Source organism: Ranitomeya variabilis, chromosome 1 (assembly GCF_051348905.1).
Source record: "Ranitomeya variabilis isolate aRanVar5 chromosome 1, aRanVar5.hap1, whole genome shotgun sequence".
NCBI lineage: Eukaryota > Metazoa > Chordata > Amphibia > Anura > Dendrobatidae > Ranitomeya > Ranitomeya variabilis.
Genome location: NC_135232.1, coordinates 467,969,350 through 467,981,496, shown reverse-complemented (window position 1 = coordinate 467,981,496; position 12,147 = coordinate 467,969,350). Strand labels below are relative to the sequence as shown.

The 12,147-nt window shown below is 40.2% G+C and overlaps 1 protein-coding gene across 1 annotated transcript in view; it reads left to right on the top strand.

Moving 5' to 3' along the window:
- The window catches only part of PLPPR1 (phospholipid phosphatase related 1), a 287,389-nt gene extending 285,177 nt beyond the window's left edge, over positions 1-2,212 (top strand). Inside the window, exon 8 of the mRNA XM_077250553.1 lies at positions 1,820-2,212. Within this exon, the coding sequence (XP_077106668.1) occupies positions 1,820-1,852 (33 nt within the window). The 3' untranslated portion in view covers positions 1,853-2,212. The remainder of the gene's footprint in view (positions 1-1,819) is intronic.
- Positions 2,213-12,147: the final 9,935 nt, after the last annotated feature.

Here is a 12,147-nt window from a genome sequence, read left to right as displayed (position 1 = left end):
TCTGTGATGCCACCGTCCCCAGAACTCCAGCACTCAGTCAGGTATTATTCCCATATTTACTTCAGACCTCAACGGTTCTAGTTGGCTTTCATCTTTAGGGGCGGTGTACAGCCTTCCCTTATATTCTCATTAATTATGTATATGCACTACTACTTAGAGCCTGGGAGTGTCTTTCCTCTGGTTTTTACTATTACATATGTCTGACTGCTTGTCTGGTTTCTGTGGAGCCATCCACCACTGGTGTACTCTGTCATATCCCTATTTTATTCTCTTGTTGTTTGTATTATTTTCAATAAACTTTTTGCTACCTTTAGTATATTTCGTGGTGTTTAGTTTGTATATGATTTTCTATTATATCCTGGCACCGTCAGTGACTCTTTCTGCACTACCCTTTCATACTGTTTTGGGGTGCAGGCCTTGTATTTTTTGATTAATAATTTAATATGGCAGATTATAAGCTTAACCTGTGAAAACTGACAACAATTGTGGCAAAAACAGATGAACATGCTATTTCTTTATCACTATTTGCGGTTTGCTAGACATAGGTATGTGGCTATCTGGAAAATAGCCGTGACTCAGCAGAAAGATGGTGTGGCTTAAAAGTGCCACAGTGACACTAATTTTTGGAGCACAAAAAGGTGTACAGTGAGCTAAAGTACTTAGCATTTGACAAAAAGTAATACAAAGTGTCTAAAGTCGCACCAAATTTATTGAACAGCATGAGCAGCTGTGATTTGTGATTAATTTGGCACTTCTAGTCTCGGTCTAGGCTGTATGACAGATGTCGGGTGCTAATGTATGGTTTAGGCTGTGAGGGGTTGTCACACACCTAGCTGCTTCCTCAGGTAGACTCTTGAACTGTTCTGGTAGAGAAATCACCTGCTGGATTATTGGGGATGACATAAAGATTGGCAGAGTTCAGCGAAATAAACCGAGCCTTGCTCACATATCAGTAAAACAAACAAAAACACAGTCCTTATGAGTCCATTCCCTGTAAGGTTAACTTGCAATTAACCCGCACAGTCCTTAGCTCCTCCTGGAGCTATGTGGGAGGTCCTGCTCACCCATGCCTGACTCTCATGGCCCGATATTTAACATCCCATGTAATGATCACTGGACCTTGACCTCACACAGGTCCTGTCAGGACTCTGCAGGCGGAGACACGGTGTACAACCTCCCACCAGCTCTATGAAGGTCCACTAAAACCAGCCCACAACATAGGTTCCTATTAACCCTCTCAGTACTTAGCATGCTGGAGTCAAAAACACTCTGGTTTTACATCACTGACCACAGCATGCACAGTAACGTGTATCTCCCTTCACATACTAAGCCAATGACTGAGTCTAAAGGCATATTTTATATTACAGTATATTGTACAAGCAAGCATTCAGAAGATCATAAGTCCCCAAGGGGGGGCTAAAGAAAAAAGGTATAAGTCACCTGACATTGTATTCATTTTCAGCAATTCACACAACTTTAAATCTCTTACCAATTTCCCAGTACATTAAATGATAAAGTGACTCGTGCCACCTAAAAATAAGCCCTCAAAGGGCTAGGTCAATGGAGAAAGTAAGTTTTGGCTCTTTGAAGAAGGGAAGGAAAAAAGGAAGGGTAAAAATTTAAAATTGGCTTTCTCTGGCCCAATACGTCAGCAGCTTAGAACGTTTATCCGCAATCCTATTTATTACTGCTAGCAGCTCCGTGATGTCTGTAACCTGCATATGATAATTTTCGAACATTCTTTTCATACACATACTGTACATCACTTCCTACTATCATTCTATGTACCTAACGCAATTATCCGTATTCTTTCCAACAGAATCACTCTTCATCCATGACCGAAGTTACCTGAGTCACGTAATGGACATAAAAGGAACTGTTTTTTATACTACATTAGATGGAGACCACCAAGAACACAGTTGCTCATTGTTAAACTGTGGCTATCAGTATTATGTTATATCTAGTTAGAAGCTGATGTTTTTGTACGATTTTGTTCCAGGAAGTGATGTAGCTTGCCCTGATATTATTTTCTATGGTAGTGTCAACATTCAGCATCCCATATGTATGCCATAAGCCAGTTTCCTTCTCCTATTATGGTATATGGTGCACTAAAAAGAGACCACCCTTATGAATTGTCATTGTTATGGATGTTTGTATACAACTTTTTGTATTATTTTATAAGCATTAAACTGCTGTGTAAATGAAAACGCTATCACACACTTTAATTTTTTTTCTTTTTCAAAACAGAATTTTATACTTGAAGTGCGTACAGGAGTGGACATGCCTTTTTCATTGGATTAATAATTTGCCCCATATACTATAATATCTACTTACTTTACACCAGTGATGGATTATTAATGTAATTATTCATGCGGGCACATTTTACCATTGTTTGGTTGGAATTGCAAAGAAATATGAAGGGGTTTGTGTCGAGATTGCAGTGGTCTGCAGTTCATTTAGTCTCCTCTATTTTACACTTCCTTAAAGGAGTTGTCCATCCTTAGGTAGCAAGTCTACAGTCACTGTATGTGACTGCAGACTTGTGAATCTTCACATGACATGCACTGCACGCTGTGAGGATTCTCTACGGCCAGCATCGGGAGCAGGCGGTCATGTCATGCTTGCATACTTCCGGTCACATGTAGACTAGGCTCAATACACTTGCATTGAGTAAGGCCGTGCCCACGTGACCACAGGTATGCAAATCACATACAGTCACATGCAGTCACACACCTTCCTCTCCAGGCTCTGGCACTGGAGAATTCTCACAGCACACAGTGTGCGCGATGTGAGGATTCACAAGTCTGCAGTCATATAGAGTGACTGCAGACAGCAGCAGACTTGTAGCCAAAGGCTGAACAATCCCTTTAAAGATGTTTTTGAAAAGACAACAAGGCTATTTTAACACTTGATGTCATATGATTTAGTTTTTTTTTAAATCCATGACAGATATTATGGTTCTGTCCTAATCTGTACTGGTTCATTAAGAGTCATTTTTCCCTAAGAGTTAGCGATGAGCGAGTATACTTGCTGCTCGGGTTCTCCCGAGCATGCTCTGGAGATTTAGTTTTCGTCACCTCAGCTGCATGATTTGCGACTGCTAGCCAGCCTGAGTACATGTGGGGGTTGCCCATTTGTTAGGAAATCCCCACATATATTCAGGCTGTCTAGCAGTTGCAAATCATGCAGCTGAGGTGACAAAAACTAAATTTCCGAGCGTGCCCAAAATACTCGGAGACCACCAGAGCGTGCTCGGGAAAACCCAAGCAATGAGTATACTCGCTCATCACTACTAAGGGTGTATCAGATTTTTTTAAGAGAATATTAGAACCATCAAAAGCAATGAAAATGTATGAAATTCAAACATATGTGAACAGAGCTTTAAAAGTTTTATAGACTGTATTTGCTAAACCCCATTTTTCAAAAAATAACCTTACAGTACTAGCGATGAGCGAGTGTACTCGTTGCTCGGGTTTTCCTGAGCACGCTCGGGTGGTCTCCAAGTATTTGTTAGTGTTCGGAGATTTAGTTTTCCTCACCTCAGCTGAATGATTTACAGCTACTAGCCAGGCTGAGTACATGCGAGGATTCCATAGCAACCAGGCAACCCCCACATGTACTCAGCCTGGCTACTAGCTGTAAATCATTCAGCTGAGGTGAGGAAAACTAAATCTCCGAACACTAACAACTAATTGGAGACCACCCGAGCGTGCTCAGGAAAACCCGAGCAACGAGTACACTCGCTCATCACTATACAGTACTAATGCACATGATTGGATCCTGTACACAGTACTTTGTGATACCTTAAAAGATTTTCTCTGCAAAATGACGATTTTTCAGGTGACTTCATATTCTGTAAAACAACAAAAAAGCTTTACTCCCGGCAGATGATTTCTCAGTGCGACATTAGTGAGGTCACCAATGACGTGCTGCGGCAGTCACCTGACTGTGGCACTCAATCACAGTTCCAGTGGTCCTGCAGCCGCTTTAAATTTCTGCCAGTGCAAATACAGACCATGGAACGGCCTTCGCTGGTTCCTAGGAAGTGAGTACAGTTTATTTAGTTGTTTTTTTTTCATAAATTCACCTGAAAAATCTTAACTTTGCCAACTTTGTGTAGGGAATCTGTCAGCAGGTTTTTGCTATGCAATCTGAGAGCAGCCTGATGTAGGGCCAGATTTCCTGATTCCAGTGAACTGTCAGTTCTTAGGCTGTGTGTTATTTTAAAAAAAATCACAGTTTTATCAGCAGGAGATTATCACTAGAGGAATATTTGCCTTGTGCCATGTATGCTCCTGCTCCGTGCACCCCCACTCCCACCACTATTAGGCAGTTTTCTGTAAGTGTACAGTATACACAGAAAGCTGTGGCCCGGGTTATACAGAGTGGTGTCTCTACAATATGCTGATCACAGATAACACAGCCGAAACCTGGTGACAGATTCCCTTTAATGGATTCTGCAGACTTTATTTTCTAAAACTTGTCAAACATTTTATAAAAATACTGCACATATACACATTGTACACATCATTTACAAAATTAGATCATTCTCAGTTAAATTTATACTGAATTAACTTTCACAGTTGATAATACAAAATCTTAAAGGGGCTTTCCATGAATTTCTGCAGTCACCCTTCAGAATTCTGATTGGATGCTTCTTGCACCCTATTGGGGATTCTGCTCTTCTGCCAGTGTGAGCAATTTGCATAGTTTCTCATCTACTTCTCTCAATAAAACATTGAGAGAAACAGGGAAAGTTACTTGTTCGCATGTGACTGCAAGGATGTAATCATGGAGAAAGGGGGTTGAATCAAAAATACGGGTATCCAAACCACAAAACAAAATCCAATTAACCTAATTGGATGTAATCATATCCATGTGGTCGTGTGATGACAATAGAACGGAATTGAGGCAGTGTGCACAATGCACACTGTCAGGATTCAGCAATCTGCATTCACATAACGCGATTATAAAAATTCACTTTGACCCCAGAGAACACCTTTTGTGATGTAAACAATTAGTATTCACTTTTCTAAATGCTACATATCAAACCAGTTGGCAATCTGCACTATTTCATTTTCATAAAATGCAATCATTGAGCCAAGATCTGGATGGCTGAGTCTGATGATTGCGTATATTGCTATACACACTATCATCAATATGGCGTACAATATAGACATGAAACACACATACATCTATGTACACGACTTGCCTAAAGGTACCTTCACACGAAGCGACGCTGCAGCGATAGTGACAACGATGTCGATCGCTGCAGCGTCGCTGTTTGGTCGCTGGAGAGCTGTCACACAGACCGCTCTCCAGCGATCAACGATGCCGAGGTCCCCTGGTAACCAGGGTAAACATCGGGTAACTAAGCGCAGGGCCGTGCTTAGTAACCCGATGTTTACCCTGGTTACCAGCGTAAAATCTAAAAAAAACAAACAGCACATACTTACATTCACGTCCCCCTGCGTCCACTTCCTGACTGACTGAGCGCCGTACAGTGAGAGCAGAGCGGTGACGTCACCGCTGTGCTGCTTTCACTTTCACTTTGCGGCGCTGAGTCAGAGGAGGAAGCAGACTGCAGGGGACGCAATGTGAGTATGTGCTGTTTGTTTTTTTTACATTTTACGCTAGTAACCAGGGTAAACATCGGGTAACTAAGCGCGGCCCTAAGCTTAGTAACCCGATGTTTACCCTGGTTACCAGTGTAAAATATCGCTGGTATCGTTGCTTTTGCTTTCAAACACAACGATACACAGCGATCGGACGACCAAATAAAGTTCTGGACTTTATTCAGCGACCAGCGACATCACAGCAGGATCCTGATCGCTGCTGCGTGTCAAACAAAACGATATCGCTAGCGAGGACGCTGCAACGTCACGGATTGCTAGCGATATCGTTATAATGTCGTTTCGTGTGAAGGTACCTTAAGTCTTGTGCAGAGCTGTGCAGATAGAAATCTCTGTCTCCAACTTGTACAAACAGCTCCGTGTATGGGAATATCAATATGCATGCTTGACATCAGAGGCTTAGCTACAATATAGGGGTATCAATCATGCTAAGTCCTCAGTGCCTGTGGTGACCCTATAGTCACACAACAATACACCAGTATTATAAATGGTACATTGCAGATAAGGGGATGCTATAGATTTTACATTGCAATTTAGGAGCTTCCAATTGCATCTCTACTCATGCTGCATCGTTCACAGGAATTTATTTGTGGAAGCTTACATTTTAATTAGCTTTAAAGGAGTATTCTCAAGTTGTCTCTTGACCAGGTCAGAGCTTTGTATTCTCCTTACAGTCCCTTTCACTTCATGGTTTCTGGGGGGAAAACACTTCTTTTTGAGTGACCGTTCTAGAAAGTAACAGAGCTGTAGTATTAGTAGAACTATGGCCATGGTTTGGTGACCTGATCTGAAACTTGCAGGGCTGGTGATTTTGCAAGATTAATAACAGTAGCTCATCAGGAGCTGAGAGTGAGGGGGAAGGAGGTGAGCTGATATCTGCTGATTAGAAATCAATGGGATAAACAGAGGTGGCTGGTATGTTAGGTGTTAATGTATCTACTGCACACTCTGCAAAGGCCTGGACAGGCACTAGTGGCTGAGCTCCGTAGAAACAAGCTGTACACTATGAAAGATAAAAGCTGTTACTGCAGGAGAATGACAGCAAATAGAAAAAAAGCAAGTCAATTGCTAACTTGCTTATTTTCATGCTGTTTAACTAATAACCTGACAATGTCCCCTCAAATGTAAACTTCTTGAATGAACACCTAATATTCAGGCCATATAACTCCTTATCTGTTTCTTTTTGCCACTAAGGATAGTTGCTGTTACCTAACAAGAGTAATCACCACCTACATAGACAGTGATCCATGTCTTGATCCATGCAAGTAGTTATGTGACTGAAATACCTAGTTTACTCTACAGTGAATTATCAGCTTGTATGCTTATGTTTAAGTGAGTCATTCAGTATAATTTAATAAGTTTCCAGTGCTCTGTTGTAAGTCATTTTCAGAAGTCTACAGAAATTAACAGAGGAGACCACAACCAAAGGAGTGCGCTAATGGACCTCCAGCTTGAAGATCAATTGGTATCATTTACCATACAGTATAGAAATTGGTTGTTCATGTACATGTGGCACATCAGTAGGTCTACCTCCATTTATTGGAAAGATGATGCTGGGTCAATCATAATATTCATTCAAAATGGAAAGTGATCTTCTTGTATGTTGTTGAAACATGTTGGAAGATCACAGTGGTGAGAACAATAAGGTGAGACATCCATTGATTTCTTTAAATATAAGGCACAGGAAACTATTCAATAGCTCTCAGTGATTTTCATCTCTGACACAAGATTTTGACCATCTACTGCTTGAAATATGTGGATCTCTTTTAGCATGTTGTGCCTGTTTTCAGTAAAGGAAGTGTGAGATGGCTCTATAGAAAAGTTCTTTTAGAAGTCAATAATGGTCCATGAGTTTTTTTCTGGTCAGTAAATTTTTTGTAGGATTTCCCATCAGGTCAGATTGGCTGGGTTCTTTAACTTTACTTCTTGGTATTCTGGAGTACTAAATTCGAATAACATTATACTTGGACAGTCACATTACCAAAGAGAGGAATAGAAGAATAATTTTATACTTCAGTCTATATAACTCTTTAAATATTACACATTTTCAACTTTGCCCAAATTTCTTACCCTTTTTTCTTCATTAAGTGCTACAAAGTAAATGCTCCTACTGAAACCTCAAGTAGAACCTTAATGGCTATGAATTCATTACTGGTGTTTTTATAGAGAGCGTTGACTAGTTTTTTGCCTACGTACGCTACATGTGACCTGCCTCTCCTGATGACATTTTAATAAATAAACTTGCTGTTTGTATATTTCTTGAAATCATTTTATATCTGTAAAATAGAACACTGGTAATTTTAACTGCAAATGGGACTTTGATGAATATTTGGGATTCCTTGTAATACTATTCAAGCATGATTGATATATACAGGACTTATGTATTTGAGAAATAAGAAAAGTGTGATGACTGGTAGAAGACAAGGGCGGAGATTTGTGAAAATTGTCATTATTGTCCATAGCAAACAATCAATGTACAGCTTTAAAAAAGTTTTCCGGGCTTTTAAAATTGATCTCCTATCCTTTGGATAGTATCAGCAAGTGGTCAAACTCTCGGCACCCAATTTAATCAACTATTTGAAGAGGCCCCAGCGCCGAGGTGAGTTTACATTGCTCCGTGATGCACAGTGTCATACTTTTTTGTAGCGGTTGTGCTTGTTGTTCTTCCATTTAAGGATAGGTCATCAATTTTAATAATGCCGAAAACTTTTTAATTTCACATAATGCTCTAGAAAAATGAAAGCTATGTGTAACTGATTGCTATAGATAACTAAAACATTTTTTTCTTATAGTCGGCTTTCAAGAATCTGCCTCATTGTTCTTGGCAACCTTGATAAATTAGTATTATTTCTAATAAAAAATACAAAATAATAAGAAAAAGTTGGATCAGTCATCATAGAAAATATTTGATTTTTTTTTTTGTAACATGCAGCTGACGAGGTCAGCTTTCAGTACTTACCAAGATATATCACTTTCGTGTTTTGAAATGTCTGTATTTCATGCTGGTCCTAACCAGTAAGTACTTGGTGATGTTGAAATTTCAAACTTTTTTTGAGCAATAAACTGTTCAATTTTAAACAATTTGACCAATTTCAGTTATTTCACATCAAAAAATTATGTCAATCTAAGATCTACGCACTTCTCACTCGAATGAATTGGGAAACCCTCTCTGATAACCTTTTCCTTGTAGTAATACTTGTAGTAACCAGGAGTAACTTGTAGACCAGAATACTGTAGGTAGTCTCCTTGTGTGCTTATAGATGTTATCAGCAGCACTTCTGGAAGCTTATGAGTCTGGAAGAACGAGAAGTCATCAGCGCAGACAATGAAAGTCAAAGAGCAGTAATCTTGATCCTACCTGGTGCGTAATTTAGAAGATGCTGTGATTTTAAGTCTTCAACATCATAAATGGTTAAAATTGCAAGGTACTTGTAAAAACAAGCAACCTTAAAATTAGAAATCACGCCATTCCTGATTTTTCATAACAATACAATTGCATTCTTTGCTGGTTGCTGCCTAGGTTAAGGACTACAGTGGTGGCTGGTCTCCTATGAAAGGAGTGCAGAGCTTGTAAACTCTTTGTTTTAGAGTTTGTAAGCGCTGCTCTGAAGCTGTCCAGAAAGCTGGATCTGGCCAGCTTTCATGCCTCCGCAGTCTCAGATGATGCAAAAGCAAATTTCCCTTTGCTTGCAGCATCAGAGGACGCCCAGTTTGAGCCTATAATGTGACCATATAGCTGGTCAGAATTGAGAATCATCAAGAGTGCTCCGCCACACTGTAGGCAGGAATCCGTGAGGCAGAGGAGCGATGCATTCATACAGATCAATAAAGATGACAATCCTTTAATAAATCTACCTGTGTCTAGCAGTGTTCCTGGTTGACATATCTCCAAACAAGTTAGATCCCAAGATTATTAAATATCTCCAGCATCCCTGGCTTCACAAGCATGAAAAAAGAGAAGCTGACAGCACTCACTATTTTGTATGGACACACGTTCTCAGTGCAAGGAACCCACTTGGAGAAGCACAGCAATCAAAGAAAAGGATGGAAACAGCATCCAATCTAGATGAAAAAGATGCAAAAACTTTATTCCGCCATAATACAACGTTTAGACCAGTGAAGGTCTTTATCAAGTATTGATAAAGACCTTCACTGGTCAAAACGTTGTATTATGTCAGATTAAAGTTTTTGCATCTTTTTCATCTAGATTGGATGCTATTTCCATCTTCTTTTTAATGGAACAGTCTGAGGTAAGGGCTCTCTAAATATTTCTGTGCATATATGGTATGTGTCCATGTATGTAAGTGTGAATAGTAATTTTGTGTTTCCCTACTTTCCTTGTACCCCTTCCTTCAGAAACTCCATTTGCATGCCTCTTTGTAAATGCAAGCACTAAGCTAACTTTTTAATGAAAGACCAGTTCCCTTCCTTTAACGACAACAGAAGAGTATCATCGTACCAATTTCCATATCGAGGGTCTAATTAGTATTTTGACAATTCATTAATAAATATGTAAGGATTGGAATATAACCATATAGAAACCTGAAAGCTAAATACAAAGACAAGCCGACAGATTCTACCACCCAAAAAACATCTAATAAATGAGAGATGCTAAATGTATAGGGAAGAGTGACGTTAAAGTTATTAAGTAACCATTCAAACTGGAATACAAAGACAGAGAGACACGAACAATGCTCGTATAACCCCCGTATCTTTCAGTAAGTGGACATTGTCAGTAGTATTGCCACGTACTAAATTAACCTGGGAGAAACCAATGTAGCGATAGCCAGCATCTCCATTATGTGGGCGACTGATAACAATGATAACAGGAGCCAGCAGAGGACTTGGGGCAAGTGCTGAGGCAACCCAATCAACCAGGTAACTTTGAGAAGCTACATATGGGTTACTTTAGAGGAAGCACATAAGCAACAAATTATAACGTAGATATATATAAGGCCGGAGCTCTAAATTATTAGTGTGTGGTCGAGCTAAGGATAGATTGAATGAATAAGTGATGAAAATTGTGAAAATTAGGTGCTGTCACTAATGGGTTAATTACCTAAGGAGACAGCTCAATTCTTGTTTCTAATAAACAGCACCTTAGATCTCCTCACCATTATCAATAACATTCTGTCCTGAGGCATATATTCTGTGAGTTTGTCATTTACTTGGTTAACACCTCCTCCTTGATTTGGACCCCTCCTGTTTTTACTTACAAATTACTGACATGTGAACAAAGCCTTGCGGTGTGGATGGACCTAACTGAAAAGCGTATAATACTGTGTGGCAATTGTATCCGGCTAGCTGTATGTACAGTATGTAGGAGAACAAGGAGTAGGTGGTGAGAGACAGGTGACCCTGTATTTTGACTGTATTTGTTTTACACAATTATTTTTAGTGACTTTATGGGAAACAATTCTGACATTTACTTCTCAGCTTTTTTCTCCCACAATTTTTAGAAACAGAAACTTCTCTCACACACCATAGCGTAGCCTGTTGCTCTCTGTTAATGATTCTGCCTTCCAAAGTACAGATCCAAAGCTTGATTACGGGAATTAATTAACAACCGGAAGAAGCTGATAAATAAACAAATATAATCATCCAGTGAGCACAGTCAGATGGTGGGAGGGCCTCTTTCACAATGTGAGAGAACATGGCAACATCCTGTGTAAGAACAGCACCGCTCAACCAAGAATATCTCAATGTGGAGTTCAGGTGGCATCAGTAAGAGCAGTGTCGGACTGGGGTGCCAAGGCTCCACCAGTAACAATGACTTTGGGGGGGCCCACTTTTTACCTGCATACAAGTATTACGCTACCCTTGTCACAAATTTACTTCTATCTCTATTTATTAATAAACTGGGTAGTTTGGTTAATGATTAATGAATGATGAGATGCTGCTTTTTTTCTGTACAGAGTGAATCAAGTGAATTATGCCAAGTACTGTCCATACAGTGGGGTTGGGGGCCCAGATCTACACAGGGGCCCACCGGGGGATTCCCCTGTTACCCTGTGGGCCAGTCCGAGCATGAGTAAGAGTGTGAGGAGGTAGTTGGGTTGCTGTATTTCCCCCCTAAAGACATCAATTGCATTCTTGTGTTGTAGAAAAGTTATGCACCTGCTAAGTTGTCTACAGTACTCACAACCAGCCACAAGAGGCTGTCTTCCCTTTGATAGGTTTAGATTATCCTGTGGGCTGCAGCATTCTGTGTTCAGGGATGGCATGGTTAACACCTAGCCAGCCAGGGAGGGGGAGGAGTGACTGGGCTAAAAAGAAGAGACAAGTTCCTGTAGGAGGTAGAGTATATGTAAGTGATAGTGAATGGACAGGTGGAGCAGAGGTAGAATATACTGGGCTCAAAATGAAGATGTAAAAGTTACAGAGGCAGCAGAGCATAACTGGCAAATTGGGACTCCTGCAAGGTTAAGCTCGGAATTTGTATTGGTTAGCTGAAAGGGGACCTTAAAGAAAAAACATAGTGCCTGGCTGTGGATACTAAATGGGGTATCAGCTC